The sequence below is a fragment of the Pinus tabuliformis genome, chromosome 5_2, assembly GCF_031772625.1.
Source record: "Pinus tabuliformis cultivar Carrire ecotype Pingquan chromosome 5_2, CPIR1, whole genome shotgun sequence".
NCBI lineage: Eukaryota > Viridiplantae > Streptophyta > Pinopsida > Pinales > Pinaceae > Pinus > Pinus tabuliformis.
Genome location: NC_142306.1, coordinates 124839207 through 124865607, shown reverse-complemented (window position 1 = coordinate 124865607; position 26401 = coordinate 124839207). Strand labels below are relative to the sequence as shown.

Below are 26401 nucleotides of genomic sequence, written 5' to 3'. Positions count from 1 at the left end.
CACTAGCTTATCTTGACCCAGTTCCTTACAAACTCTGTATATATATATATATATATATATATATATAGTATCCAATTACCAAAACAATGAAATTCATGACTTTTGTGTTTTTCTCATGATGCATGCATTTCTCTGGTTCGACCTTTTTCCTTAACCGCAAGGACCGATGTGGGTGTGTAATACCAATTGAGAGACGTTCCTTTCTCCGTTGTTGCATTACCTATAAATACCCGTCATTCCAGGTGGCCTTGATATTCGCAGACCTGTGGAGGCCCCAACGGAACAAGGATTCTAACCATTACCATGAGGACATATGCCATTGGTGTAGTTTGCGACAATTGTCACCCAAAAAGAGAGAGTACACGATAGTGCAGGTGAACAGTTCTTGGCGTAGTTTGAGGCAACTGTCACCCAAAAGGAAAAGGAGTAGACTATAGTGCAGGTGAATAGTTTTAAAGGAAACACCTTTGTTGTAAATATAAAAATAAAAATATGAATTTAATCATAATCAAATCAAATTGCATTAACTTGAAATTCATAATTAAATTGTATTAATTTCAATTTTAAATATATAGTTTATCGGTTTTGGATAGAGGGTGATAGGGTGTTTTGTTAAGAGTTAAGACACTCTTTAATATAAAGTTACCAATTTAATTTCTTTTAAGGGTTATATATTACACATATCAAAATGTAGTTCTCTCAAACTTATATATACATATTTAAAACTTTAAAAAAATCATATTAGTAGGGATTCCATTTTTTTTTATATTAAAACTAAACTTGAGGAAAAATACCTGATATATTTAACCATTTTCAAATGTCTAATTAAAATTAATCTATTAATAATTGAATTTTCTTTATATTTAATAAAAATTACTTAATGATTTTTTTCAAATATTTTATTATTTAGTTGATAAAAATAAAAAACAAAAATATTTTAACCATTTTCAAATGTCTAATTAAAATTAATCTATTAATAATTTAATTTTCTTTATATTTAATAAAAAATTACTTAATAATTTTTTTCAAATATTTTATTATTTAGTTGATAAAAAATAAAAAACAAAAATATTTTAACCATTTTCAAATGTCTAATTAAAATTAATCTATTAATAATTGAATTTTCTTTATATTTAATAAAAAAATTACTTAATAATTTTTGTGAAATATTTTATTATTTAGTTGATAAAAAATAAAAAATAAAAATATTTTAATATTAATATATTTATTTAATAATAATTAAATAATTTTTTAAAATTATTTATTATGAATTAAATATTTATCCTTAATACTAAATATTTTTTTAAATTAATATTTATTAAACACACAAATATATAATTGTATATATTATTCATATATATATATATATATATATATATATTTGTACATATTATGTTATTTTTTTTTCCCCTGGGAAAAAGTCGTAATTTCTATTAAAGTTAAGAAATTACATTTTGTATATGCCGAGGCATTCATATACAGGCAGCTGTGCCTATCAAGATCAGTCTGTAGTACTATATAAACAAAAATTAAAGCAGGTTGTCTCCTCGCAGGGAGCTGTCCAAAACTGTTAACTAACAGTGTTCAAAATAGGAGTTCATTGCTCTACGCAGAGAGCCATATATATCAAAAGTAAAGTGCTGTATAGTGCTAAATATGTAGAGATATGTACAAACTATTGACAACCAAAATAAACAAGTGAAAATCTGTAAGTGGGCCTTTATAGCCCATTATGCCATCTGATCATCAAAGGGTCTATGATAATGCTGATAAAATGACCCTTCGATTTCCTCCTGTATCAGCCAATTGTCTCCTTGTCTGTGCGCTGCCTCTTTGGAGAGTTGATCTGCAATGGTGTTTTGTTCCCTGTAGATATGACGACAAGCAAATGATTCAAAAGATGTAGTCAGCCTCTTTGCCTCATCTAATATGTGCCTCAATGAAAATGCATGACAATGAGATGCATCAGACAGCCAATTGCAAACTATTTTAGAATCACCAAACAGCTGGAGATGTCTGCATTGTTTTTGTATGGCAAAGTGTATGAGGTGCTTGGCAGTGCTTAGTTCAGCATAGTTATTAGTTCCTCTGCCTAGGTTTATTTGTATTTTGTAGCTGTGAGATTCATTGAGATATAGTACTGCGCCTCCCCCACAGCCCACCTCTTGTGCAGAACCATCAAAAAAAGCCCATGGTTTGGATTTGTCAATGTCCAATTGTTTAATGATGCGAACAGGGCCTCTGTGTTCTTCATCAGGTATCATGTTGTATTCCGCAATGGTATGAAGAAGGATAGTAGGCCAGTGGGGGGCTCTGAGGTTGAAAATAGCCTGATTCCGGGCAATCCAGATTGCCCAGCATGCAAGAAGCGGAATATTAATGGCCTTCCCCGAATGTTCTTGGTTCCAGTTCTCCCATGCCTCCAATATGCTGTGACCATGCCAGTTTTTCAATTGCGGGAGATGTGAAGAGAGGTCATGCCAAAAATGTAATGTGATGCAGCAATTCAGAAATAAGTGTAAAGTACTTTCTTCATCCTGGTGACAGAGATGGCAGCGGAAGGGTCCATGGAAGGATCGCTTCATAAGATTGGTGCCCGTAGGTACTTTATCGAAGATGATATTCCACATGAGCAGTCGAGTACGCGGGGCTGATTTGAGTTTCCATAAAGCCTTCCATGTGGGATGGATAATATGTGGCTTATGAGACTCCATGAGCTTTAGGTAGCCAAGCTTCGGGGTATATGCTCCATGTTTTGCATAAGCCCAAATGATTTCATCAGGTCCATCAGTAAGTCTGATATGAGCTTGAGTGAGTGCATCCGTGTACTCTGCCCATTCATTGTGCCACTGTGCCGGAATATCTAATGCTTGAGCGCTGGTCCAGGCTTGATGTAGGAAGGAGGAGTTTGCTTGATCACCAATATGCATAATGTATGTGATACCTCTGTCATTAAGATGTCCAATGAGACCATCTGAAAGTCTGTGAGTATTTCCACATCCAACCCAAGGGTCCAGACCTATTCGGACTGCATTACCAGCCTTGATGCACCAAGTTAATCCTTCTCGTAATAAGGGTAGTGTGCCAATAACAGCTTTCCATATGATGGATATGTTATGATTAGTTCTCTGTTGACTGCATATCCAATCCATCACATTCATGGGTCTGATGTATTTTGCATATGCTACCCTGGTCCAGAGACCTTCAGAGGTGAGAAGTTGCCATCCAAGTTTGGCAGCCAGAGCTCTAGAGAAGAGGTCAAGCCTTTTGATACCCCAACCCCCCCAGCGTTTGGGTTTTGCAATAGTATCCCATTTCACCCAGGCAAAGATTCTGCCTGGCTGGTGGCCCTTCCAAAGAAATCGACTGCAAATATGTTGTAATCTGTTGAGGATGCCCTTGGGAATCCATGTGAGAGCCATCCAGTATACCGGAGTGGCTTCAATCACAGCTTTAATAAGTATCAGTCTGCCAGCTCGAGATAGGTATCGGTGATACCAAACTTGTAGTCTCTTTTCCACCTTGGCTATAAGCCATAACCAATCTGCTATTCTGTAGCCATTTGGTTTCAGTCTGAAACCAAGATATTTAATACCTTCTGACAAGGTCAAGTTGTTATAAGGAAATCGCTGATTAGCATAAGCTATTTCATTGATAGAGCATCCAAAAGTAGTAATGGTGGATTTATGAACATTAATCTTCATACCAGTAGCATGTTGAAAGAGAAGGAATGAATTATGGAGTATAGTGGAGTCTCCAACGCTGCCATTCAGGAAAATAAGAATATCATCAACAAATAAAAGGTGAGTGAGGAATAGATGGTCTGCAAGTTTGATACCAGATAACTGGTGTCTATCTCGTGCAGATGTAATAATTCTACTCAGCCCTTCCATTATGAGTAAAAACAGCAGAGGGGAGAGTGGACATCCCTGTCTGAGTCCCCTCTCTGAAGTGAAGAAAGAGGAAGCTTCCCCATTTAGTAAAACACTATAGGATACATCAGTGATACAGCTCATGGTCCATTTGATGAATTCATAAGGGAAGCCCAGGTGAGTGAGCAACAGCCGTAAGTATAGCCAGTTGGTTCTGTCAAATGCCTTGGACAGATCCACCTTGAGGATCATTCCTTTTTGTTTTTTGATCTGCATGGTGTGCATGAGCTCTTGAGCAGTAGCAATGGCCTCATGGATCTGTCTGTGGTGCAGGAAAGCAAATTGTTCAGCGGATATATGTTGCGATAGAATGGGCTTGAGACGGTTGGCAATAGTCTTGGCTATAATCTTGTAGAGGCAATTGCAGAGTGATATAGGGCGGAAGTCATCAAAAGTACAGGGGGCATTTGATTTAGGAATGAGTGCTATGAAGGTGGATTTAATGGCTGAGGATATACGACCTCTTCTTCTACTGTCTTCGACTATATTCAGGAGGTCATTGCCCAAAAGATCAAAAAATGCAAGATAAAATTCAATGGTCCATCCATCTGGACCAGGACTCTTATCTTTTTTGAACCATTTCAGGGTAGCTTCTAATTCTGCCATCGTCACTTCCTTCTGCAGTTCATCAGCATCTTCTTGTTCAATATATCTGGGGAAGAGCTCAGCCACTCTCATGATTTCCAAGATATTAGCTTCTTCAGGAGCCTTGTAAATGCCTCTAAAATGATTCCGCTGTGAGGAGACAGTGACCCCTTGATCATTCTTTAATTCCCAAATAGTGTTAATAACTTTGCGGCCATTTGCAAACTTGTGATAAAATTTGGTGTTTGCATCTCCTTCGGTGAGCCATATAGCTCTGCTTCTAAGTCTCCAGCTTTCTTCCCTTTCCTTCAAGATTTGAGTGCGTTTGGCAATAAGGGAGGTGAAATTCTCCTTGCTTTCCGGGGAGGGGAAAGTCCCATTTGATGATTCTTCAAATTCAGCAATGACCCTTTCAGCCTCCTTTAAAATCAGATTATCCTGAAGGCGTTTTTGGTGAGCCCAGTTCTTGGTGATCTGTTTGAGTTCTGTGAGTTTCCTTACGAATCCCACTGATATGTCCTCATCTTCTCTGATGGCATTGGATTGCCAGTAATTATGCACCAATTGTATGTAAGAGGGATCTTGTAACCAAGAGGCATTGAATTTAAAAGGGCTCTTAATCTTATGGGTTAGGTCTTCAGCTTCTAAGAAGATCGGCCGATGATCAGAAATGCCTCCCGTTCCAACCCATTGCCGAACTCTGGGAAGATCATTAACCAGAGATTCCTTAATAAGGAATCTGTCCAGTCTTCTTGCAAGGCTTTGGTTTCCACTTCTGTTGTTTGTCCAAGTATATTGGAGCTTGGCAGACGGTATGTCTACCCAGTGATGATCCTCTAGTAAGCTGGATATAGTATCAGTGAGGGTGTCGACCTGGGCTGAGTGCCCCCATGACTCACTATATCCGAGCGAGAAATTGAAATCTCCTCCAAGAATAATGTTGTCTGCCTGGAACAGCTCTGATGCAAGTAAAGTACTCCAATAATTGGCACGGTCTGTACAAGGGCCATATACATTGATAATCCTGATGTCGTTTACAGCAGAATGAGTACAGATATCAAGACCTATAAACCCTCTTCCTCCAAAAGTGTTCTTGATCTCCGCAACTTTGTTATTAACCCCAATGGCCATTCCCCCAGATCTTCCGGACGCATCCAATGCATGGAAGGTCCAGGAAGGGAGCCAGACAGAGAGAGTATGGATGAGGGGTTCAGCTTGACAGAGGGTCTCTTGAAGAAAAATGAAGTCCATCTGTGATGTTAGGAGTAATCTCCTAAGTGCTAGTTTTTTGGCTGAACTAGCAAACCCCCGGCAGTTGAAAGAAAGAAACTTCATTAGGGGAGGGGGGCTGGGCCATTCCTCGCTCTAAGGGCCCGGAAGATAGTCTGCTGTCGCCCCAGGGCGACTTCTTCGTCAGCAGTATGCCTTGCCTTGGTAATGCGGGAGGGTCTACCCCTGGAGTTCTTGAGGGACATAGACATGCGGTTCAGTTCGAGTCCAACTGCATCCGGACCCCTGTCCTTCATGCGGGGGCGAAGGGAATACCGGGGAGGCGACGGTGATGAATTTAATGAGAGGGAGGCCAGAGTCGAAGTGATTCTGGATGGAGGAGCCACCGGTGAAGGGAGTGGTAGGGTGCATGAGAGTGAGGTGTGATTGTGATGATTCAGTGGTGTGGATGCAGGGGATGCAGTGGATAATATAGAATTGATGGATGCAGATGCAGTGAATTGAGATGATATGCCCAAAGTCATACATGAAGGAGGAGGAGACGGAGAAAAGATAGTAAACTTACCCGTTTGCTCCAAGTCCTCTTGTTCAGTTGTTGGCTGCAGGTGTGGCGAGGCCGAAGGCGGAACAGAGGGATCCCCAGCATTGTCAGATGGTCCGGCGCGCCCTGGTTCCTCCACGTTCTGAGGGCGATCCTGTTCCCCAGAGGTCTGAACTTGATGAGTCTCAGGGGGTATGTCCTGCGGCTGTGGGACTGCTTCCTCCGAGCCATTCGATACTGATTTCTTGAGGAGAGGGCAATCTCTGTAAAGGTGGCCTACTTGGTGGCATCTGCGACACCTGTATGGTACCCCTTCGTAATCGATGATTTGCTTGCGCTCAGTATCCCTCCACTGAATTGTAATGTATTCCAGCAGTCCGCCTCTCGTGTCCAGGTTTATGAGTATCCTGGCGTAGGCCATCATTCCCGTCTGCTGATAGGATTTGTCATAGCCCATATATCCGCCAATGGCATTGCCAATCCTTTTGAAGATGTCTTCTGACCAGTACTGGAGAGGAAGCCCAGGAAGCCGAATCCATACCGGTCCGATGCCAATTTGCTCCGTCTCAGGGTCAAATAGAGGAGTCCATCTCTTCAGAAGCACCGGAGCATGGTCAAAATGCCAATATGATGATAGGACCCAGTTAGTATGATCTGCACGCGCGAACCGCAGAGCGAACCATCCCCGCACGAAGGTCTGCACAAAGGGGATATCCACCAAATGGTGGCCCCAAACATCCGCTGCCCATTGCTTCAAACGTGCTGCCGAGTAACTTCGGCCCCTGATGCGGCCGACCAAAACACGATCAGCAAAATCCATGGCCTCACCCCAGCGAATGTCTTCTTCCAATCTGAGAAATACGTCCTCCTCCCTTGATTTGAAGCACTTGTATTTCCGTTTAGGGCCCCGAGGAGGGGGATGGCGGGTGGGGTGACCAGATGGTGGGGGATTTGCTTGCTGCGATGCCGGAAATCGGGGTGAAGAGGGGCCGTGAGGTCCTGAAGACGATGGGGGGCCTGTGAGCGGAGGTACGGCAGTGAAACTGCCGGAAGAGTGTCCGATGGAGACAGGGATGCCAATAGAGGGTCCGGGAAGAGAGGGGTTTTGATAATGGAGGGGTAATGAGCCCGTGACCAGAGGAAGTGAACCAGGGTTTGGGTTGATGCAGCTTGAAACAAACCCTAGGGTTGCCGGAGAGTGCGGGGGTGTGGTAAGAGCAGGCCAAGTCGGCGGGTCATCCGGGAGGACAACCGGGGGGTGCGAAAGCGGTTCACTAAACGGAAACGGCGGAAATTGAGCAGGTAAATCCGAGCTGTACATACCTCCGGATGTATCAAGTGGGGTGCGCCAGATGGAGACCCCCTCCAATGGGTCCGCGGAATAATCGACGGCCTCAATATCCTCCATTGCCAGCTGCTCCTAGGATCTGCAGACACCTCGGAACGGAGAGCAAAACCGGGAGAAAACGACAGTTGCAAAATGAAAAGAACGGTCCGTGCAGCTGTTGAAGTTCCGTCACAGGTCGCGCCGTTAGTCACGGGTCGGGGCTCAGAACTCCAAGAAGTTACCAGCAAGTAAAACTGCAGCTCGCGGTTAGGGTAAAAACTGTAACAGGGTTGGACGGACGCGGAGACGGAGGGTTCATGCATTGACTGCAGAAACCCGAAACCCTAACCGAAGCCCTTGCTAACCCTAGTACGCCCGGACCGTACATATTATGTTATTAAATACCTTAATTGTATATATTATTCATATATATATATATATATATTTGTACATATTATGTTATTAAATACCTTCTTTTATAATCAGTCGTATCTAATTAAGATTATTTTAAATAAATAACCTATTATTTTTAAAAATAACGTAACATATAAATCATGTCCATGTTATTCAATATATAATTATACATGTTATTCATATTACGTTATCAAATACCTTCCTTTATAATCAATCCTATCTAATTAGGATTATTTTAAATAAATAACCTATTATTTTAAAAAAATAACGTAACATATCAATCATGTCCATGTTATTCATATATATAACTGTACGTGTTATTTATATTATGTTATTAAATACCTTCCTTTTATAATCAATCATATCTAATTAGGATTATTTTAAATAAATAACCTATTATTCTTAAAAAATAACATAACATATAAATCATATCTAGACCACTATATAACTAGAACATGTCAAGCACCTTTAATAAAATGTGCGTGACATGTTCTTCTGATTTTTATGTATTAAATATAATTTTTTAATAATAACATGTCACTAGCGAAAGAGCATCCATACTAGGCATTTAAAGTCTAGCCTATATAATTAATCATGAGTTTTTAAATAAAATTTTTTAAACACGTTTATAGTCCAACTTACATAATTACTCGTATTTATTTTAAAATGTTTACGTGTTTGCTGTGACCCTCTTCTAATTAATATAAGTTTTTAATGAATAACATGATGGTTAGCAAATCTGCTAACAACCATTTACCATCATTTCTTACTCACAGAAAATGGGTTTAAGAATAAATGAGAAATATTTGGATCCTGCCTTGAGGATGGATAAGGTGAGACGGGGGTTACATTGATCTATATTGCCAGAGTTATAACGGTTACAACGTCTACGCAAGGGTATACGTTTAATATATAGGTAATTTTTTTTTATGATGTGTTTTTAATTATTTTTTTCTATAATATCTGATATTTATTTTTACTGCTCTTTTAGCTCTTTTAAATATTAAATATCATATGTGCTTTTTATTGATTTTTTTGGGTAAGGATACAATTTGTTTTAATGTAAATTTTGTGTTCGTTTTATAAAAGAAGTTTTTATGTTAATTAACTATTGTTAAACCAAGTTATATTACAGATTTATTTGTTTTATATAATTTTAAAAATTAAATATATTTAATTGTGTTAATTTTTATTATTTAGTTAATTCATGATTTATTGTAATTATGTTTTAAAAAAAAAATAATTTCAAAGGTTTTAGAAATTATGTTAAATCATTTTTGAAAAATTCTCAAATTTTTTGGTGGAAACTATTAACTAGAATGTATTTTGAAAAAGAAAAATTAATCTCAATTTTCAAAATGAAAAAGAAAAATTAATCTCAATTTTCAAAATGATAAGTAAAATAAAAAGAGAACTTTGTAAATAATAAAAAAAGTTGAATGCACTTTACAATAGGAATTTGAGAGAATTCTAATATTTTAAGCAATATAATATAAAAGGCACGCATTTCAAAGAAATCCATCATAGACATGTAAAAAGTATGGAGCTTGCACCCTAACACATAAAAGGCTTAAACCCAATTTTGTTCAAATTCAAATATGAATTTATTGAAAGCATCATAACTTTGTTAATTACACAATTGGCATTTCCATATCTATCAATATGAAATAAATCTATTTTCCATTTAAACTAATTATCATTGCTATATATACAAATATGAAATAAATCTATTTTCCCTTTAAAGTAATTGTCATTGACATATATACAAATATTAAATAAATTTATTTTCCATTTAAATTAATAAATATATTCATTTTACAAAAACTTATATCCATGACCAGTATTCAACACTAAAAAAAGTACATAACAATTGACAATATCAAACAAAAAAATCTCTATTTCAAGTTAACAAACAAGAAAGTTCAGTTTTATTTTTTCTATTGAACAACTAAAAACCCTTTAATATAATTACCATTTTCTCATAAATTATTGTGTTTTTTCCCAAAAAAAAAAAACAATTTTCATTAATTATAAGAAAATTACATGTATCATCAGCATGTATGAGATACAGTCACCAGTAAATGAAAAACACATTCATATCAGTATAGTCATAGTTCCATATTTACAAAATCAACATAATATTTACATTAAAAAATTTAAATAGCATTGTTTTATATATGTAATTACGCCGTCTCGCCGAGGTGCACATCTCTATTTTATGATATCCCCAGAGAAGAAATAGGAGAGGAGCATAAAAATATCTTAACCCAAAAAAGTAAACAAAAAACTAAAATTGTTGAATTGATCTTTATGAAAATCATTCTGATATATTTCCATCCAACTTGATAAATGGTCAATGAAAGAACTGGAAAAATACTCGATCTCTGAATTCTTGTTGAGCCACTACCCCTGTTTTGTTATGCAGTCTCTTTAGATAGAAAATCAACGAACGCATTCATTTCCCCTTAAATATATATATATATATATATAATAATTAGTGAATATCGATAAACTTCAGGCTTAAATGTTTGAGATTTGACTTAAATATACACAATGTAAGATTACACCATGTAAGTGGAGATAAAAATAAAGTTTTTTTAAAACTAATTTAAAAATTCATTACATATGAGTATATATTTATCTTTGAATCTTAACCAACAAAATGATTAACCTTTTTTTGGATTTTGGAATATATATATAATCAGATTGACAATTTTAAAAATTAAATAAACATCATCGCTAACCACTAGCTAGCATGTTTTAAAATGATCCATAATTTTATTATTATAAAATACAAATAAATATATCTAAAATTTAAAAGATTGACCAACTTATAAAAAAAGTCAATCGAAAATTGGTAGCTGAAACCTCGACAGAGTCAAAGTCATCTAATAGGGAGTAGCTGAAACCTCGACAGAGTCAAAGTCATCTTCATACCGTATGGTATCTCTATATCTATGGAGTAGGCACACCCCACAGAGGTAGAAGAAAAACATTGTATGTTTCTAATTCAACTCAGACCGACCCGATTTTCATTCATCCCTAATTCCTACCCCATCCTCCATGAACCCTGCAGTGCCTACTCCTCCGACAGTTGTTGTTCCTCAACTGCCTTTTTCACAGCAGGGTCCTCCGACACCATGGACCACTGGACTCTGTGACTGCAATGAAGATTGTAAACTATGTAAGTATAGCTTTATCTTATTAGTCTAATTAATAAAAGAGATGGATTTTTTTGGTTCGGAATTCACAATAATTTTAACTGAAATTGTGATTTCTTACTATTTATTAAATACAAATCAAACTTTTGAAAATTTCTCACGAAAAATTTATTGAAAAAAGAAGAGCCCAAAAAATCCATATTTATGGTTTTGTTGTCTGCATTTGTTCCACTGTAACCATTTATATTCTAACAATGTCTGTGTGATTAATATTGCAGGTTGTCTCGCATATTGGTGTCCATGCATTGTCTTCGGCCAAATAGCCGAGATACTCGATAACGGTTCTACATGTAAGGAAAGTAAATTGAAAACGCAACAGTAAATTTAATCCTCGATCAGAATATTAGATTATTTTGACGACATATAAAGTTTTTGGGTTTTTGTTGTTGTTCGGTAATATTTGCAGCATGTCTTCAAGCCGGATTGACGTACTATGCGTTGATGCATGTGGCGTGCACCTCGTGTTATACATGTACCTACCGAAAGAAAATGCGCCTCAAATTCAACTTGGAGACGAAGCCGTGTGCAGATTATTGTGTCCACCGTTATTGCGAGTCCTGTGCCATGGCTCAGGAATACAGAGAACTCAAGCGTAGAGGCTTTGATCCGGCTCTCGGTAAAATATATAGATAGGCTTAGTCTAAGTTATAGACTAAATGATTCTTTCAAAATTTTAAGTAAAATTTATTAAAATTATTTTTAAAATTTAGTTTTTTTTAAGGGTGTTGAATATTCAGAAATACATTTTATTTAATAAATAAATCACATTAATTTTTTTTTAAATTGTTTTTTAGTCAATTTTTTTTTTTATTTCATCTATAAAATAGACTAATCTATTTTTTATAAGAAGAATTAAACTAAGCCCATATATATATATATATATGAAGACATAGAACTGTGCTTTCTGTGGAATCCGAGCCTGCGGCCATGTTACTAATGGAGGACTCGGCTTGATCTTGTTGCAGGGTGGGCAGTCAGTGTGGAAAGGATGCGAATAGGGCAAGCTGGGATTGCTCTGACAGTCCCCCCCACGGGTCAAGCCATGAATAGAAACTCGTAGCATCGCTATGTGGGGACGCTATAATTAAGTCATGCATGGCTACTCGATGCTTTTAAACTCTATTAAATATATATTTGTGGAGGAGGAGGGGGAATGCTTATGCTGTTTTCCCCAAATGCTACTTCTTCACGATATAGTGACACTACGGATCACGGCTTCCGGCCCTCAACAAATTGCAGTCCTAAAGATGTACTGACTTGGTATTTACGGTATTGCTTAAAGATGTATTGACTTGGTACTTATGGTCTTGCTTAATAGTTCTCTCCATTGATGGTTCAGACGGTACAATAATTTCAATGATATATTTTTTAACAATGACAAAAGAAATATTGACATTTTTGGGAATATTATTTTGATTAAAATCATTTTATTGATGTTAATATGCAAGCATTTTTTGATTGATTAATAGTTTTTGGAGTACGTAATTTTCTATTTTATGTGTAGTAGGCAATTCATTATCTTATGTGTATCATCCTAATTTTGGTTGTTCTGGGTATTGCTTAGTATTAGGTAGAGTGAAAGGCTTATTAAATGGTGGTTACTTTCATTTATGTGTGTAAGATTAATAATTTCAAAAAACTTTTGATCCTATTCAAGATAATTTTAATAATGAGGGAAGGAATATTGGATTTTTTTAGTGTTGGAGTAGGTATCTCTTACTCGTCATAGGTGTGCCATCATATTTGATTGTTTTCATTATTATTCATGGTTACGTAGAATGAAACGCTTATTCTATCATATTTAGTTGTTTTGATTATTGGTTATTATTAGATAGGATAAAAGGCTTATTATGATCATATTGAAAATAATTGTAACATTGACGAAAGAATATTTGGGAACATTATTTTGATTGAAACCACTTTATTGATCTTAATGTATAATATTTCTTTTGATTGGTTAATAATTCATCTTTCTTAGTCTTGGAGTATGTAACTCCTACAAGTTGTCTTATTGTCCGATCATTTTTTATTGTTTTGATTCTTTGTCATTATTAGGGAGAGTGAAAGACTTATTTATTGGTGATCATAAAGATCTTTTTCCATAGAAAAATGAGACACATTCTTGGTTTTTCCAAGATTTTGTAAAAGACACTTATCGAACCTAGTCAAATCAATATGTGAGTGCATCGATGTTAGAATTGACTACTCTAACAATTTCCTTCGGAAGTTATTATGTTAGAATTTTTTACTCTAACAAATGGCAAGAAGCCATGGAGATCCAAGATTGAACCAAGATGTCCAAGAAAAAAAAAAAGTTGTCTAGATGTTAGAATTGGTTACTCTAACAATTTCCTTGGGAAGTTATTATGTTAGAATTTTTTACTTTAACAAATGGCAAGAAAGAATGGAGATCCAACACTGAACCAAGATGTCAAATAAAAAGACAAAGATGCCTAGGATTTGAAAAATTATGGAGGATGAAAACAATACTCTTTTCATGTGTCATTAACTCTTGTTGATATATTATAGTTCTACAACGAATTGTAATATACAAAGTATTCTTAAGTCCACATATAAAGTAGTCTTGTAGTTAGAAATAAGTTCTAGCTACAATATTTTCTCCATGAACTATTTGTTGAATGTTGTAGTATACATCTTGAATGACAAGTCTATAAAGTGTAAGATTGAGTTGTGTTGTAACCTAGCAAAAAGTATGCATTGGTTACCAATACATAGGAACAAGTAAACTACATAATCATGATATGAAATACATGAAAGAGTAAAGGGACACAAGGTAATGGAGAGCAAACAAATAAGTACTTATATTCTATGTCCTGAACAACCAATCAAGACTAGTACATAGAGTCAATTACATCCACATATTTATCTTTAATATAAAATTAAGACAATTTAACTATCTAAACTGAATTTACTAGGCTGACTTAGTTAGTTGACTCGAGTGGGGAGTCGGCTAACTTACAATACATTTTTTGTGTGACGACTCAAATAGCCTAGTTGACTAAGTCGACTAGCCCCTCCAACATCTTCCCCACCCTTAATCCATTCTTTCTCTCGAAGAAGTGGGAGAATTGGAGATTTACAAAATTTAAGAAAATTATTGTTTTGAGGCTTCTGCGATTAGTGCTTTATGTGTAGTTTTCTTCCGGAGTTCTCACATCCATAATTGTTTGAATCGACATTTCGAGCTATCCATCGTGGCTCATCATCAAGATAGATCAGTAATTGTGTAATATAGATCTCATTGGAATGAATTCAAGATTTTTAATGGCCTTAAGAGATGAGCACCCATCTTTTCTGGGCCAAAGTTCTGTGTCGATTTGTTTAGATAAACCAAGGTGCAACCCGTAGGACTTTTTATTTAATGTGTCAAGATAAGCACAGGTTCTGGCAATTTCTGAACAGAGACGGGCCTGGCTGGATTTGGTAAAGATTTTTTCTCAGGTTGTGTTTGATGCTGGCGAATGTGGGAATGACTGAGGTATCCCTTCATCGTTTGAGGAATGTCAGATCTACCTTGTTCTTAGCTATCATAGATCTTAGATGTTCGAATACCCGAACCTCTTGCAATTTCTCCCTTTCGTCAATGCTTTGTGTGTAGTTTTCTCCTGGAGTTCTCGCATCCATTATTGTTTGAAAATTGTTGCAAAGGATATAAATATAAGTACAGGAAAGAAGAAAATTGTTTCCTTGATTGAGAATCATTTTATTGTCCCTGCCAATGGTTGTGCTTCTCACTGCTCATGGGGTAGTTAGCCGATGAACCCTCTAGGCTAGTCAGTTGATGTTCGTTGTGCTTCTTCTAGGGAAATTAAGCTATCAATTACTCTTAATTTGTTTCTCCTCCTAAGACTAATTGGACCCATCCATTTCAATTCCTTGTATGTTAGAATGTTTCTTAGGTGTTGAGCCACACTCTGACATGCTTGGTTCAAAGAAGTGAAACTTGGGTTGAGGGTTCGATTGTGTTGATCATTCTTGGATAATGTAGGTTTTAACCCCGTAAAAAAATTACCTGCATAGGAGTTCAAAAAAACATAAAATAAACAATGGTGAGAGCATAACACATAAAACAAATATACACAGAGTTTTTTCTCTGGATCCCAAAATTGGGACTACCAAGTTGATTTTTCATTATGTTCCTTTCAATGCTACAATACATATATATACATGTCGAAGCATCCATAAACCCCAATCCATTAACCCTGGATCAGAACATAGTCGTAGTTCCCTTGACTGGATCTACAAAATACCATGGACCGAAAACCATCGCGCCCAAAACCATATACGAAAAACATGCACAAATCCATAGGTAGGTTTGCCCACCTAATATAGGGTCCAAAATCAAATTTCTTGGGGCGCTGCCCCAGACCCCATACAGGGGGACTACCACCCCCCTCAAACCCCCCGACAGGGGGGGCTGTCGCCCCCCCTCTAACCCCCTAGTATAACTACTGCGGCTAGTCATGGCAAGAATATAACACGAGCCAACATTCTGCCACTTGTTGTTTTATTTCCATAGGGGGGCACATGAGAGCTTAGTCATTGATCTAACCCTGCAATGCCCATTGTTTCTCTACACCAAGAGAACTTCTCAGAGCTCACAAATTTGGTCAATGCATCTGCAGTATTCTTCAAAGTGTCCACCTTTACCAACAACACCTTTTTGTCTTCTATCATATACCTCACAAAGTGATACTAAACATCAATGTTCTTTGTCTTTGAATGATAAGCGGGGTTCTTTGCTAAGAAAATTGTACTTTGGCTCTCATAGTCTATCCTTATATCTCATTGTACTAACCCCATACTTGAACACAATATCTGCAACTAAACTTCTTCCTTGCTTGCATGAGTGGCTGCCATGTATTCTACCTCTGTTGTTGACATTGCCACTATAGGTTGTCTCTTACTCATCCAACTGACTACACCTCCAAATAGGCTAAACACATACCCACTTGTAGATCTTATGCGATCAATATCTCTAAGCCAGTCTGCATCAACAAAGCCATGGATGTCCAAAACTCTGTCCAATCCTAGTCTTCCTTGGTAACACAAACCATAATCACTAATGCCACACAAATACCTGAAAATTTGCTTCATTTTTGTCCAATGATCCTTCCCTGGTTTTGACATCAACCTGTTCAATACTCTTACTGCATGTGCAATGTGTAGTCTAGTACAGACCATTGCATACATTAGGCTACCAACTGCACTTGCATATGGAACATGGGACATGTCCTCTTCCTCTTCTTGTGTCTTGGGACATTGTTTAGCAAATAACTTTACAACTACAGGAATAGGAACCTTCATCAATTACTATCCTGCATATTATTTCTCCACATACTTCCTCTGGTTTAACCAGAGCTTCGTCTTTTCCCAATCTCTTTTAATTTCCATGACCAAAATATAGCTTGCAACACCAAGATATTTCATGTCGAATTTGGAGGACAATTGGGTGTTCAAATATTGGATAATTTTTTTGTCATTTCCACCCAGCAACATATCATCCACATACAAGACCAGATCAATAACACTGTCACTAATTAATTTAAAATACACACAGTTATCTGCTTTTTTTATCGTGAGGCCAAGTCCCTGTATAAATGTATCAAATTTCTAATACCACATCCTTGGTGATTGTTTTAACCCATATAGAGACTTTTTTAACTTGCATACCAGTTCTTTCATACCCTTCACCGCAAAGCCTTCAGTTTTCTTCATGTAGATCTCTTGTTCCAGATCCCCGTGAAGAAATGTTGTCTTCACATCCATGTGTTCTACCTCAAAATCAAAAGAAACAACAACAGATAAAAGTAATCTAATAGAAGCTACCTTGGCAATGGCAGAAAAAGTATCACCAAAATCAATTCTTGGGACCTGGGAATAACCTTTTGCTACCAATGAGCATTGTATTTCTCCACCTTTCCTTCTGCATTCATCTTCTTCTTGAACACTCATTTGCTGCCAATGTGTTTCCTTCCAGCTGGAAAATCCACCAAATCCCAAGCCTCATTTTTGTGCAAAGATAGCATTTCATCAACCATGGCCTCTTTCCAAAGTTTTCCATCCTCTGAATCTACTGCTTCCCTCACAGTTTTTGGATCATCATCAGTAATAGATAAAGAGAAATTTGAACAGAAAGAAGATGGACTATACCTTTTTGGCTGCCTTCTTTCTCGAACTAATCTTCTCACAATAGGAGTTTGTGGCTCTTCATCTTCTGATTCCTCTTCTACTGTAGAGTCTGATTCTTCCTCCTTTAGCTAAAAGTCTATCTTCTCGAGTTCCTTTAATGGGACTTCATATTTAATAACATCTTTAACCTCTATAAACACCACATCTCACAACCTTCCTTGTTACTAGGTTCCAAATATTATAGCCTTTTAAACCATCCTTATACTCAATAATGATGCACTTTTCAAATTTACTATCCAGCCTTGCTCTTTTCTCCTTTGGAACATGTACATATGAATCACATCCAAATACCCTCAAAAGTGAAAGAGAGGGTTTCTTACCAATCCATACCTCTTGTGGATTCTTATCCTCCAATGATGATGAATGTGATATGTTGATTAGGTAACATGCAATCTCCACTACCTCTACCCAGAATTCTTGTCCTAACCCGACACCACTGAGCATGCTTCTTTCCCTTTCCATTAACGTCTTGTTCATTCATTCTGCAACTCCATTTTTCTCAAGCATGTATGGAGTAGTCTTCTACCATGCTATACCACACTTCTTACAGAATTCTTCAAATTCCTTCTTGCAAAAATCTCCACCGTTATCTGTCCTCAGCACCTTTATCTTCTTCTTTATCTGGTTTTCCACTAGAGCCTTAAATTCATTAAACCTGTCAAAGACTTCAAATTTCTTCTTGAGGAAATATATCCATGTATTCCTTGAGAAGTCATATATAAATGATACATAGTACATAGAATTATCCAGTGATGGAACTTTCACAGGTACAAACACATCACAGTGCACAATCTTTAATATATGTTTCGCCCTCTTACCACCAGAGGGGAAACTCACCCAATTCTTCTTCCCATATACACAATTTTCACAGAAATCAAAATCTAGAGAGCTATTATTCAAAACATCTACCATACCTTTACCATGAAGTATTCGAAGGCCCTTCTCTCCAAAATGTCCAAACCTTTGATGCCATAGCATGGTCTTTTCTCTAGAGACCACTATATTTTATGCTCCACTTTTAGGAACCACAGAACTATTGCACCCATCAATAACAATGCTACCTTGCAGCTTGTACAGAGTTCCAATCTGAACTCCCCGCATGAATACCAGTTCTCCCCATACCATCTTGTAGGTATATTTCTCAAACACTATTTTTACATCTGCATCATCTAGCTTGCTTACAGAAATCAGATTTTTGGCTAATGCAGGAATATGCAGAACACCTGGAAGTGTTCTAATCCTTCCACCTTGCAACTTCAACTTGACTTTTCCACGACCAATGATTCTAGCCTTCCTATCATCCTCCAGGAAGACATCACCATCATCCTATTTCTCATACTCAGAGAACCACTCTCTATGGGGAGGGAAGTGAAAACATGCACCTGAGTCAATTAACCATTCCACATGATCTACATGTGTACTTGAATAAGAAGCCAAGTACACATCCCCACCTTCATCTGAGTTGGTTTTCACCTCTGCAGAAGGAGCATCATCATATCCGTTTCCTTTCTCAACATCTTTAGATTTATAATCCCTTTTGTAGTGCCCTTACTTTCCGCATTTCCAGCACACCTTTACAAGTTTTCCTCAATATTTAGATCTCCCTCTAGATTTAGATCTCCCACTAGAGGAATTATTTTTGTTTCTGTTTTGGGATCATCCTTGTACAAAAAGGGAATTACCATTCTGGCTCTCCATATTTTTCCATCTCATCTCCTCCGTTATCAAGGATAAGACTATTTCATCAAACTACAAGGAAGTTGCATTGTTACCTATTTCAACAACCAGATTATCCACAAATATGGTAGAGGACACAACAAACTTATGCACTTATCTTCATGTAAAATTTTATCAAAAGATAATAAATGACTCACAATAGTATCAAATACATTTAGATGCTCTGTCATTGAGTCTCCATCTTTCATCGTCAGGTTATACAACTTTTTCCGTAGGAAGACTTTATTCAACAGAGACTTAGATTGGTACAACGTCCCTAACTTGTCCCAAAAGCCTTTGTCGTAGCTTCCCCTAATACATTCAACAATACTGAATCTGAGACACACAATCGTATTATACTTTTTTCCTTCAGATCCAACTTCTTCCATTCTTCATCAGACACTCCCGTTGGTTTAGTACCAAGATCTACAACAATCCACTGATCTTTATCCACCAACAGATCCTCCATCTTGAGTTTCCACAACTCAAAACTCTGACCATTAAATTTATCGATCTCTATCTTTCCACTACTTGCCATCTTCTTTCACCACAAGAATCGATCCCACATATCTCCCACTAAATAGGGTCTACCACAGGCCTGAGAAAAACCCCTCAGTAGAAAAAGCATCCCCTTGAAGCCAAACCTAGCTCTGATACAAAATGCAGGTTTTAACCCTGTACAAAAACTACCTGCATATGAATTCAAAAACATAGAAAATAAACAATGGTGAGAGCATAACACATAAAACAAATATACACAAAGATTTTCACCTGGATCCCAAAACTGGGACTACCAGATTGATTTTTTATTATTTTCCTTTCAATGTTACGATACATATATATACATGTTGAAGCATACATAAACCCCAATCCATTAACCTTGGATCAGAACATAACCGTAGTTCCCTTGACCGAATCTACAAAAAACCATGGACTGAAAACCATCGGGCTAGTCGTGGAAAGATTATAACACAACCCAACAAGGTGCTTCTCCCAAAACCCTTTGGTGGATGACTGGTGTAAGTGATTGAAGGTGTTGGTTGGATATCAACTAATCTTTTATAGATTATTAGGCTTGCACCTCCAAAGTCTTCAAACCTGCCAATTATTTCACATTGTCAGCCACTAAACTCTACCAATTCAACGTTTGGTTAGTTGTGCTTTACTGTTCTAGCTGTTAGATTTTATAATTGATGCTTTGTAGCTACTCAGTGGTATTATCTACTTTAATTTTTTCTTCTTTCCTTCCATGAGAAATTGTCTTTCCTCTTGAATTAATTTCACTTCTAGCTTCTTCTCTTCTGAAATATGATTTTTTTCATAGTCCTTGCTGAACTTTCAAAAAATATATGATGTCATGATGATAAGTGACAAATTAGCTTTTTTTGTGTTCGTAGTTAACTACATGTTGTTGAAATATAGGTTGGCCAATTGTTGATAATTGTGCCATGTGTGAAAACCCTGTCGAGAGCTTTCTCTAAACTATGTTTAACTTTCATAAATATGATGTATTCATGCTAAATGATGACTGACAGTTCCTAGTTTCCTTGTTACTTTCCTTCATGCTATAGCCAGAAAACATGTTTCTTTGTTTGCACATTATGTCCTACCAACTCGTAGACTAAATATTTAATAAAATCAAGTGGATCATTAATCTTGGATTAGATGTCTAAGTTAATTTTTTTAGATACTTGTCTCATACAATCCAATAGATGTCCACTTTTTATTGCTTCATTTGTCTTAGTGTGTTGTCACTGGTCACTCTCCTTTTCTATCTCCCCCTAGCTCCTTTTGATGTATGTTGTATAGAAGAAAAATCATACTTCTTACATGCATAAGAAATATCACAAGATTTTATATATTTTTCCTTCGATGATTGTAATTCTATTGTTCCAGTAGATGCCTGGAATGGGGTCAAATCTGTGTTTCGCTACTAGTTTTGTGGCCTGCCTAGTGTATCCAATATGTCTAGTTTAGTCTTTAATATAGTTTCATCACCCAATTCAATTAGAAGGACTTGTTCTGATGATATTTGATGGATGATGACCCGTTGACCATTCTCAGTCTGCTGACAAAAAATATCCCCTAGAATTGGTGTTGGAGTGGCAAGTGGCAAGTCTAATGTAAGATTGGAATTAGGAATGTGTTCTTTATTTTTTTCACCCTCACTCGTATGACCGAGGGTCTTCTTTTGTATTGGTGTTCCTTTTTTGGAACTTGACTGTGTTGGCACTAATTGTTGATGTGCTTCCTTATCCAATTCTGCAAACAACATTTATTTGAATGTCTTAATAAAAATTTCTTTGGCATGACCCATAGGCTATAAAATATCTGGCCTGACAGATGACCCCAAGGACTCTTATGTCTTCCTTAGTCTCACTGTTATCTCCTCCAACACCTTATTTGTTAATGAATCAAGGTGTTTTTGCAAATGTGGGTCATCAAGTTTAGTATTAGTTAGGATCACTTTCAAATTAATTCTAACTCCTTACTACCCAACTTTGATTAATTTGTCGGTTTCATTGTTTGTCGTCTTCTTTGAGGATTCAACTAAGGGGATTGGAAAGTCGACTTTGAAATGTATCATATACATTTATTCCTCGCGTTTTTCCTCCTTTTCCCATATGTTAGTGGAAAAAATACTTCGGTATAGGATTCCCAAGTAGTTGGTGGTATTAGGAATACTGTAATTATTTTTTTACAAAGCTCATCAAATATTTGTTGAATCTAAGACTAGTGTGTGAGTTCATTGGGATAAACATCATCATAATTTTCATACCAAACCTTTGTCATGTTTAGGTTTAACTGAAAATGTGACGCTATTGAAGGAATTCATCAAATTTGATGTGAGACCCTCTATCTATTTGACATAATTTTTACATTCATCAACCAATTTCTAAACAATTCTTGTTGGGGGACCCACTTAGGGATTCAAACTCTATTGTGTGCAATTTTTTTATAGTTCTTCATCAATATTTCCTCACTGAATGGGGAGACCTATCTCATGGCTTACTAAATCAATAAATATAGGAATAAGATAACCTTGCTATAATTTTGACATTCCTGGTAATTGGCTTTTACCATGTCAGCAACATACTCTACCTAGTTATGTTATTTTCCTGACCTTGTAATTTGGCTGATGGATTTCAGCATGTTTAGTTTGATGTCAGATACTTGTCCAGTTGGAGTATAACAGTGAGAAATTATGATGCATGCCCATTTTACTTGAGGATACTTGACTTGGTTGATGATTAATCATTTGTTCTTTACTGTTATTCCACCTATGAACTCATTAATCTAGGCAGTCAAGTCAATTGTCTTTGGTATTTTATCCCCATTATGCGAAAAAAAGGTGAGATTGTAGATGGTCTAGGTTTTGATGTTTAAAGGATTTCCAAGCCATAGAGTACCCACATGGTACTCACTAATGATGAACTTTGCATCTTCCTCCTTCACACCCTAGAAATTTATGACTAGTGGTGCACCTAGATAATTTGGCTTGGTGTAGCATTTGGATAGTTGTGGTCCATTTCTTATTGAGCACTCCCAATTTATTGATATATTTGAATTTTTTCTCCTGTGAAGACTCATCCATTTTTTCCTAGTTAATATTATGGAGATGAACCTCTAACTCCATCATGGGGTTGTTATCAAATCAAGCTTTAGTTCTTGGCTATGTGGGCATCTCTTCAACTTGAAAATGAACTCTTTTCCTCATCATTTTAAAGTATTCTTGAAATTATTAATCTTGAAGGCACTCAAGAAGCTCTGAGTCTAAATTATTTGGATTTGGGAGGTCTGCAATTTCCAAAATCTCAAACGCAACACTTGGTGACAAATTAGAAATAATAGGTGTTAAGTCTAATTTCTCACTTGCTTTTATAGCCAAGGAATGAAATGTTTTATGAATTTCATTCATGTTCTATGATCAATTATGTCTCAACTCATTAATATCACATTTTTCCATAACTCTTGGTGTCTGCAACGTGAGTGGACATATTTGTTTTGAGATTTGGAAGATGATTCTTTTTTAGAATACGTTGAATCATTGGAAATTTCACATTGTGATGTGATGTCCCCATCATTTCTAATATCTTGTTTGGGTATAACCGTTGGGTGGATTTGAATTATGAATTGTGCTATGTCTTCTCTCCTACAAGTCAAGTCAATCACTTTTTCAAATTTCTCTTTGAATCTGATTCATCGGTCTTTTTGTGTTTCATGATGTTGTCATTGTTGACTTTTTTATTAATAAGTACCTCAAGGCCTAGTGATCTATAAAAAAAATGAAAGGGTTTTCTTGGAGGTAGTGGTAGAATTTTTGGAGAGAAAAGATCAAGGAAAAGACCTCTCTTTATTTTCACTCGACTTTGTCTAGTTTTCGACTGGTGTAAGTGTTGGGTTGGTATATGGAATCATTATCTAGTTTAGCTAGAACAACCTAGACTGTGACATTAGATGTGTCGACATGTACATGGAATTTATTGTAACAACCTAGGAATGTTAAAATATGGAATCTAGCCAACTTTCTTTTAAGTAATTCAAACAACTCATCACATTCTTTCATCCAAATGTATGGAACATCCTTCCTTAGCAATTTGTTGATTACGAAAGTAATATTAGAGTAATGTTGAATAAAATGTCTGTAATATCATGTGTGCCCTAGTATGCTTTTCATTAATAGGGGATATCAAATCAAGGATCAATTAAAACTTTTCATATTGACTTTGATCCCATCCTTGGATACTACATGGCCCAATAATATTCCTATAGGAGTAGCAAAGATATATTTCTTAGTAAAGGAAATTTTATTTGACTAAATATTTATAACATGAGTATTAATAATTGAAATTGGTCTTTAAATAATGTGCACACAATCCAATCATCAAAATATACTACCATTGTCTTATAAATATACTCTTGAAAAGTCTTGGCTAGTATTCAAGAAAAAAACGGCTACCATGTCCTTTAGACCAAAGATGAATTACTATGTATGCAAAAGAGGTTAATTTTGTAAAAAACATAGTCTTTTATTAGTCTTATTTTGCAATGAGTACCTAATTCTACCCTCAAAAACCATCAATAAGGGAATAAAATTCATGACCTACCACTTCATTTGAGATATTTTTTGCAAACAACATTCAAAGTGGATCAGTTATTGTCAATTTATTCAACCCACAGAAATCAATGCGTATTCTCAGACCGGTTGAGTCATGCTTCTTATGGTGCATGAATAGTAGGCTTTCCCATTTAGATTTTTCAATGGGATTGATCATTCCAGTAGCTAGAATTCCTTCTATCTCTTTTCTCAAAATTAACTTGTACTTATGAGTGAGCTTCTATGGTATTTGATTTATTGTCTTTGCTTGGAATGAGGTCAATTTTTATTTCCCCCATTTATTTGACATGTCTTTTGAGATTTTCATACTCATGGGAAAATGCATAATGGTACTCCTTAAGCAAGTTGATAAAGTTTGTTGTTTTTCTATCAAACCAATAGTTTCCAAGTTGGGCCATTTTTTTTAGTCATCATTCAAAATATCAACTTCTATGATCTTTATTTCTACATCCATCCAATCAGAAGCATTTGACTTGTCAAGTCTCCAGTATTTTAATTTTATCTCCTAAGAAACAAGTATGGTGTTGTTGTGCTATACAACAACACCCCCCCATTTCAATTTTTAATTTTAGTCTTAAAATACTAATAAGAAATGGGTCACCTTCAGAATATTAAAAAAAAGCAATAAAACTTTTTAATAAAGTAGATTTTCCATATTAGTCATATAAAAGTTTCTTTATGAGTATTTAGGATCGCTCATCGCAAATTGCAATGCTTTAGAACTCATGAACATCTAGTTAGAAAGGTGCGATGCGATCAGAGTCATAACAAAACACTCGTCTTGAAGTTTTATCAAAATAAGCCCTTTGTAAGAAATACGATATAACTATCGTGTCTCGTGCATCATTTATCTCAATAAATGACTTATAGCGTTTCATTGAAACCTTGCAAATGCAATATGGCTATTGCAATCGCATATCGCCGATTCATAGGGAAGCATCCAATATACTTCATTGAAAACTTGCGATGTGATTTAATTATCACATATCGCACTCTCGATAAAAGTGAAGTAATAAATACTATAAATACATGCGGTATAGGGATACATCGATTGTAATGGAAAAAGTGATTTTCCAAGTTTGAAATCCGTCATCTCCCCATGCCAGCTCAACGCTCATCGCAATCGTAACAATGCAAAGAAGCCTTTTGAGCGTGGCACTCATAACCCCCAATTTGCGATACACGATTGTTACACAAATATTAAAATAATACAAATCGCTAATTGCAAATCGCAGAGTCATGACACCTATTCTAAAAAGCACTATTGCAAAACCTGCGATGCGACATATGGCTTTAGCATTAAAGTTTCATGTTGGAAGTTACGATAAAACATTAAGGAGCAGTTATGGTTAAATCTTTTAAGGATTTCATCCATGGTAGCTATGTACAATAAAATATCTTTTGTATCTAATGCACATAGCTTCTTGTAGTCTGTAATTTGTGTATTATCGCCTCTCAAGTTTTTCACCTATTACACTCCTCTTTCTCATTTTGCAGTGTTGATCCAAAATCACATAGTTGGTCAAGATGTCTAAGAAATCTTTAAACGTAAAGGCCCCCATTACAATGGAAGAAGGACCAGCAAAATTGGTGTTAATTGTAGATACTACCTATCTAGGCCTTGCTAAAATCCCGTGGGAAGGCATATATGCTTTACTTGAAGCAGAAAATCCAACGGAGATAGAAGAAGAAGCAACAATTGATGGAACTGATCGAACAAAAAGCACACTCACTGATTTGGCCAGCGCTTTCCTCCATAAAATAGTAGCCCAAGCCAAAGTTTTACCATATAATGATCTAGTGAGATGGGTAATCGAAAGTATTAATATAACAGACAAAGTTTTCATCACATCCGATGGGAGGATGCTCGAGACATTCAATCGTGAAGATGTCGAGTGAATATATCACTTGCCGGATCCCTGACAACACTACAACAAATCATTCCTGGAAGCTTTCTCTAAGGAGAATAACATAGAGTTAGACCCTATCAAATAGTGAAGACATTTTCCAAACAAGCATAAACATGAATCCTCTAGTATGTACTATGTGGACTCCTTAGCATCTCCGTATTATTATGTTGCTGCTATGGTATGTAGGCTCTTT

At 36.2% G+C, this 26401-nt stretch overlaps 1 protein-coding gene across 1 annotated transcript; it reads left to right on the top strand.

Moving 5' to 3' along the window:
- Positions 1-11092: 11092 nt before the first annotated feature.
- LOC149157819 (protein PLANT CADMIUM RESISTANCE 2-like) lies at positions 11093-12470 on the top strand. The gene is made up of 4 exons (XM_089433797.1): positions 11093-11213; positions 11469-11540; positions 11657-11866; positions 12216-12470. Exons 1-4 carry the CDS (start codon positions 11093-11095, stop codon positions 12308-12310), a joined length of 498 nt encoding a protein of 165 aa, XP_089289923.1. The 3' UTR covers positions 12311-12470.
- Positions 12471-26401: the final 13931 nt, after the last annotated feature.

Bases quoted from the DNA above. Each gene is read 5' to 3' on its own strand.
- LOC149157819 (XM_089433797.1), top strand. From the start codon at position 11,093: ATGAACCCTGCAGTGCCTACTCCTCCGACAGTTGTTGTTCCTCAACTG. The intron at 11,541-11,656 runs GTAAGGAAAGTA...TAATATTTGCAG, and splicing joins ACTCGATAACGGTTCTACAT to CATGTCTTCAAGCCGGATTG. The intron at 11,867-12,215 runs GTAAAATATATA...ATCTTGTTGCAG, and splicing joins AGGCTTTGATCCGGCTCTCG to GGTGGGCAGTCAGTGTGGAA.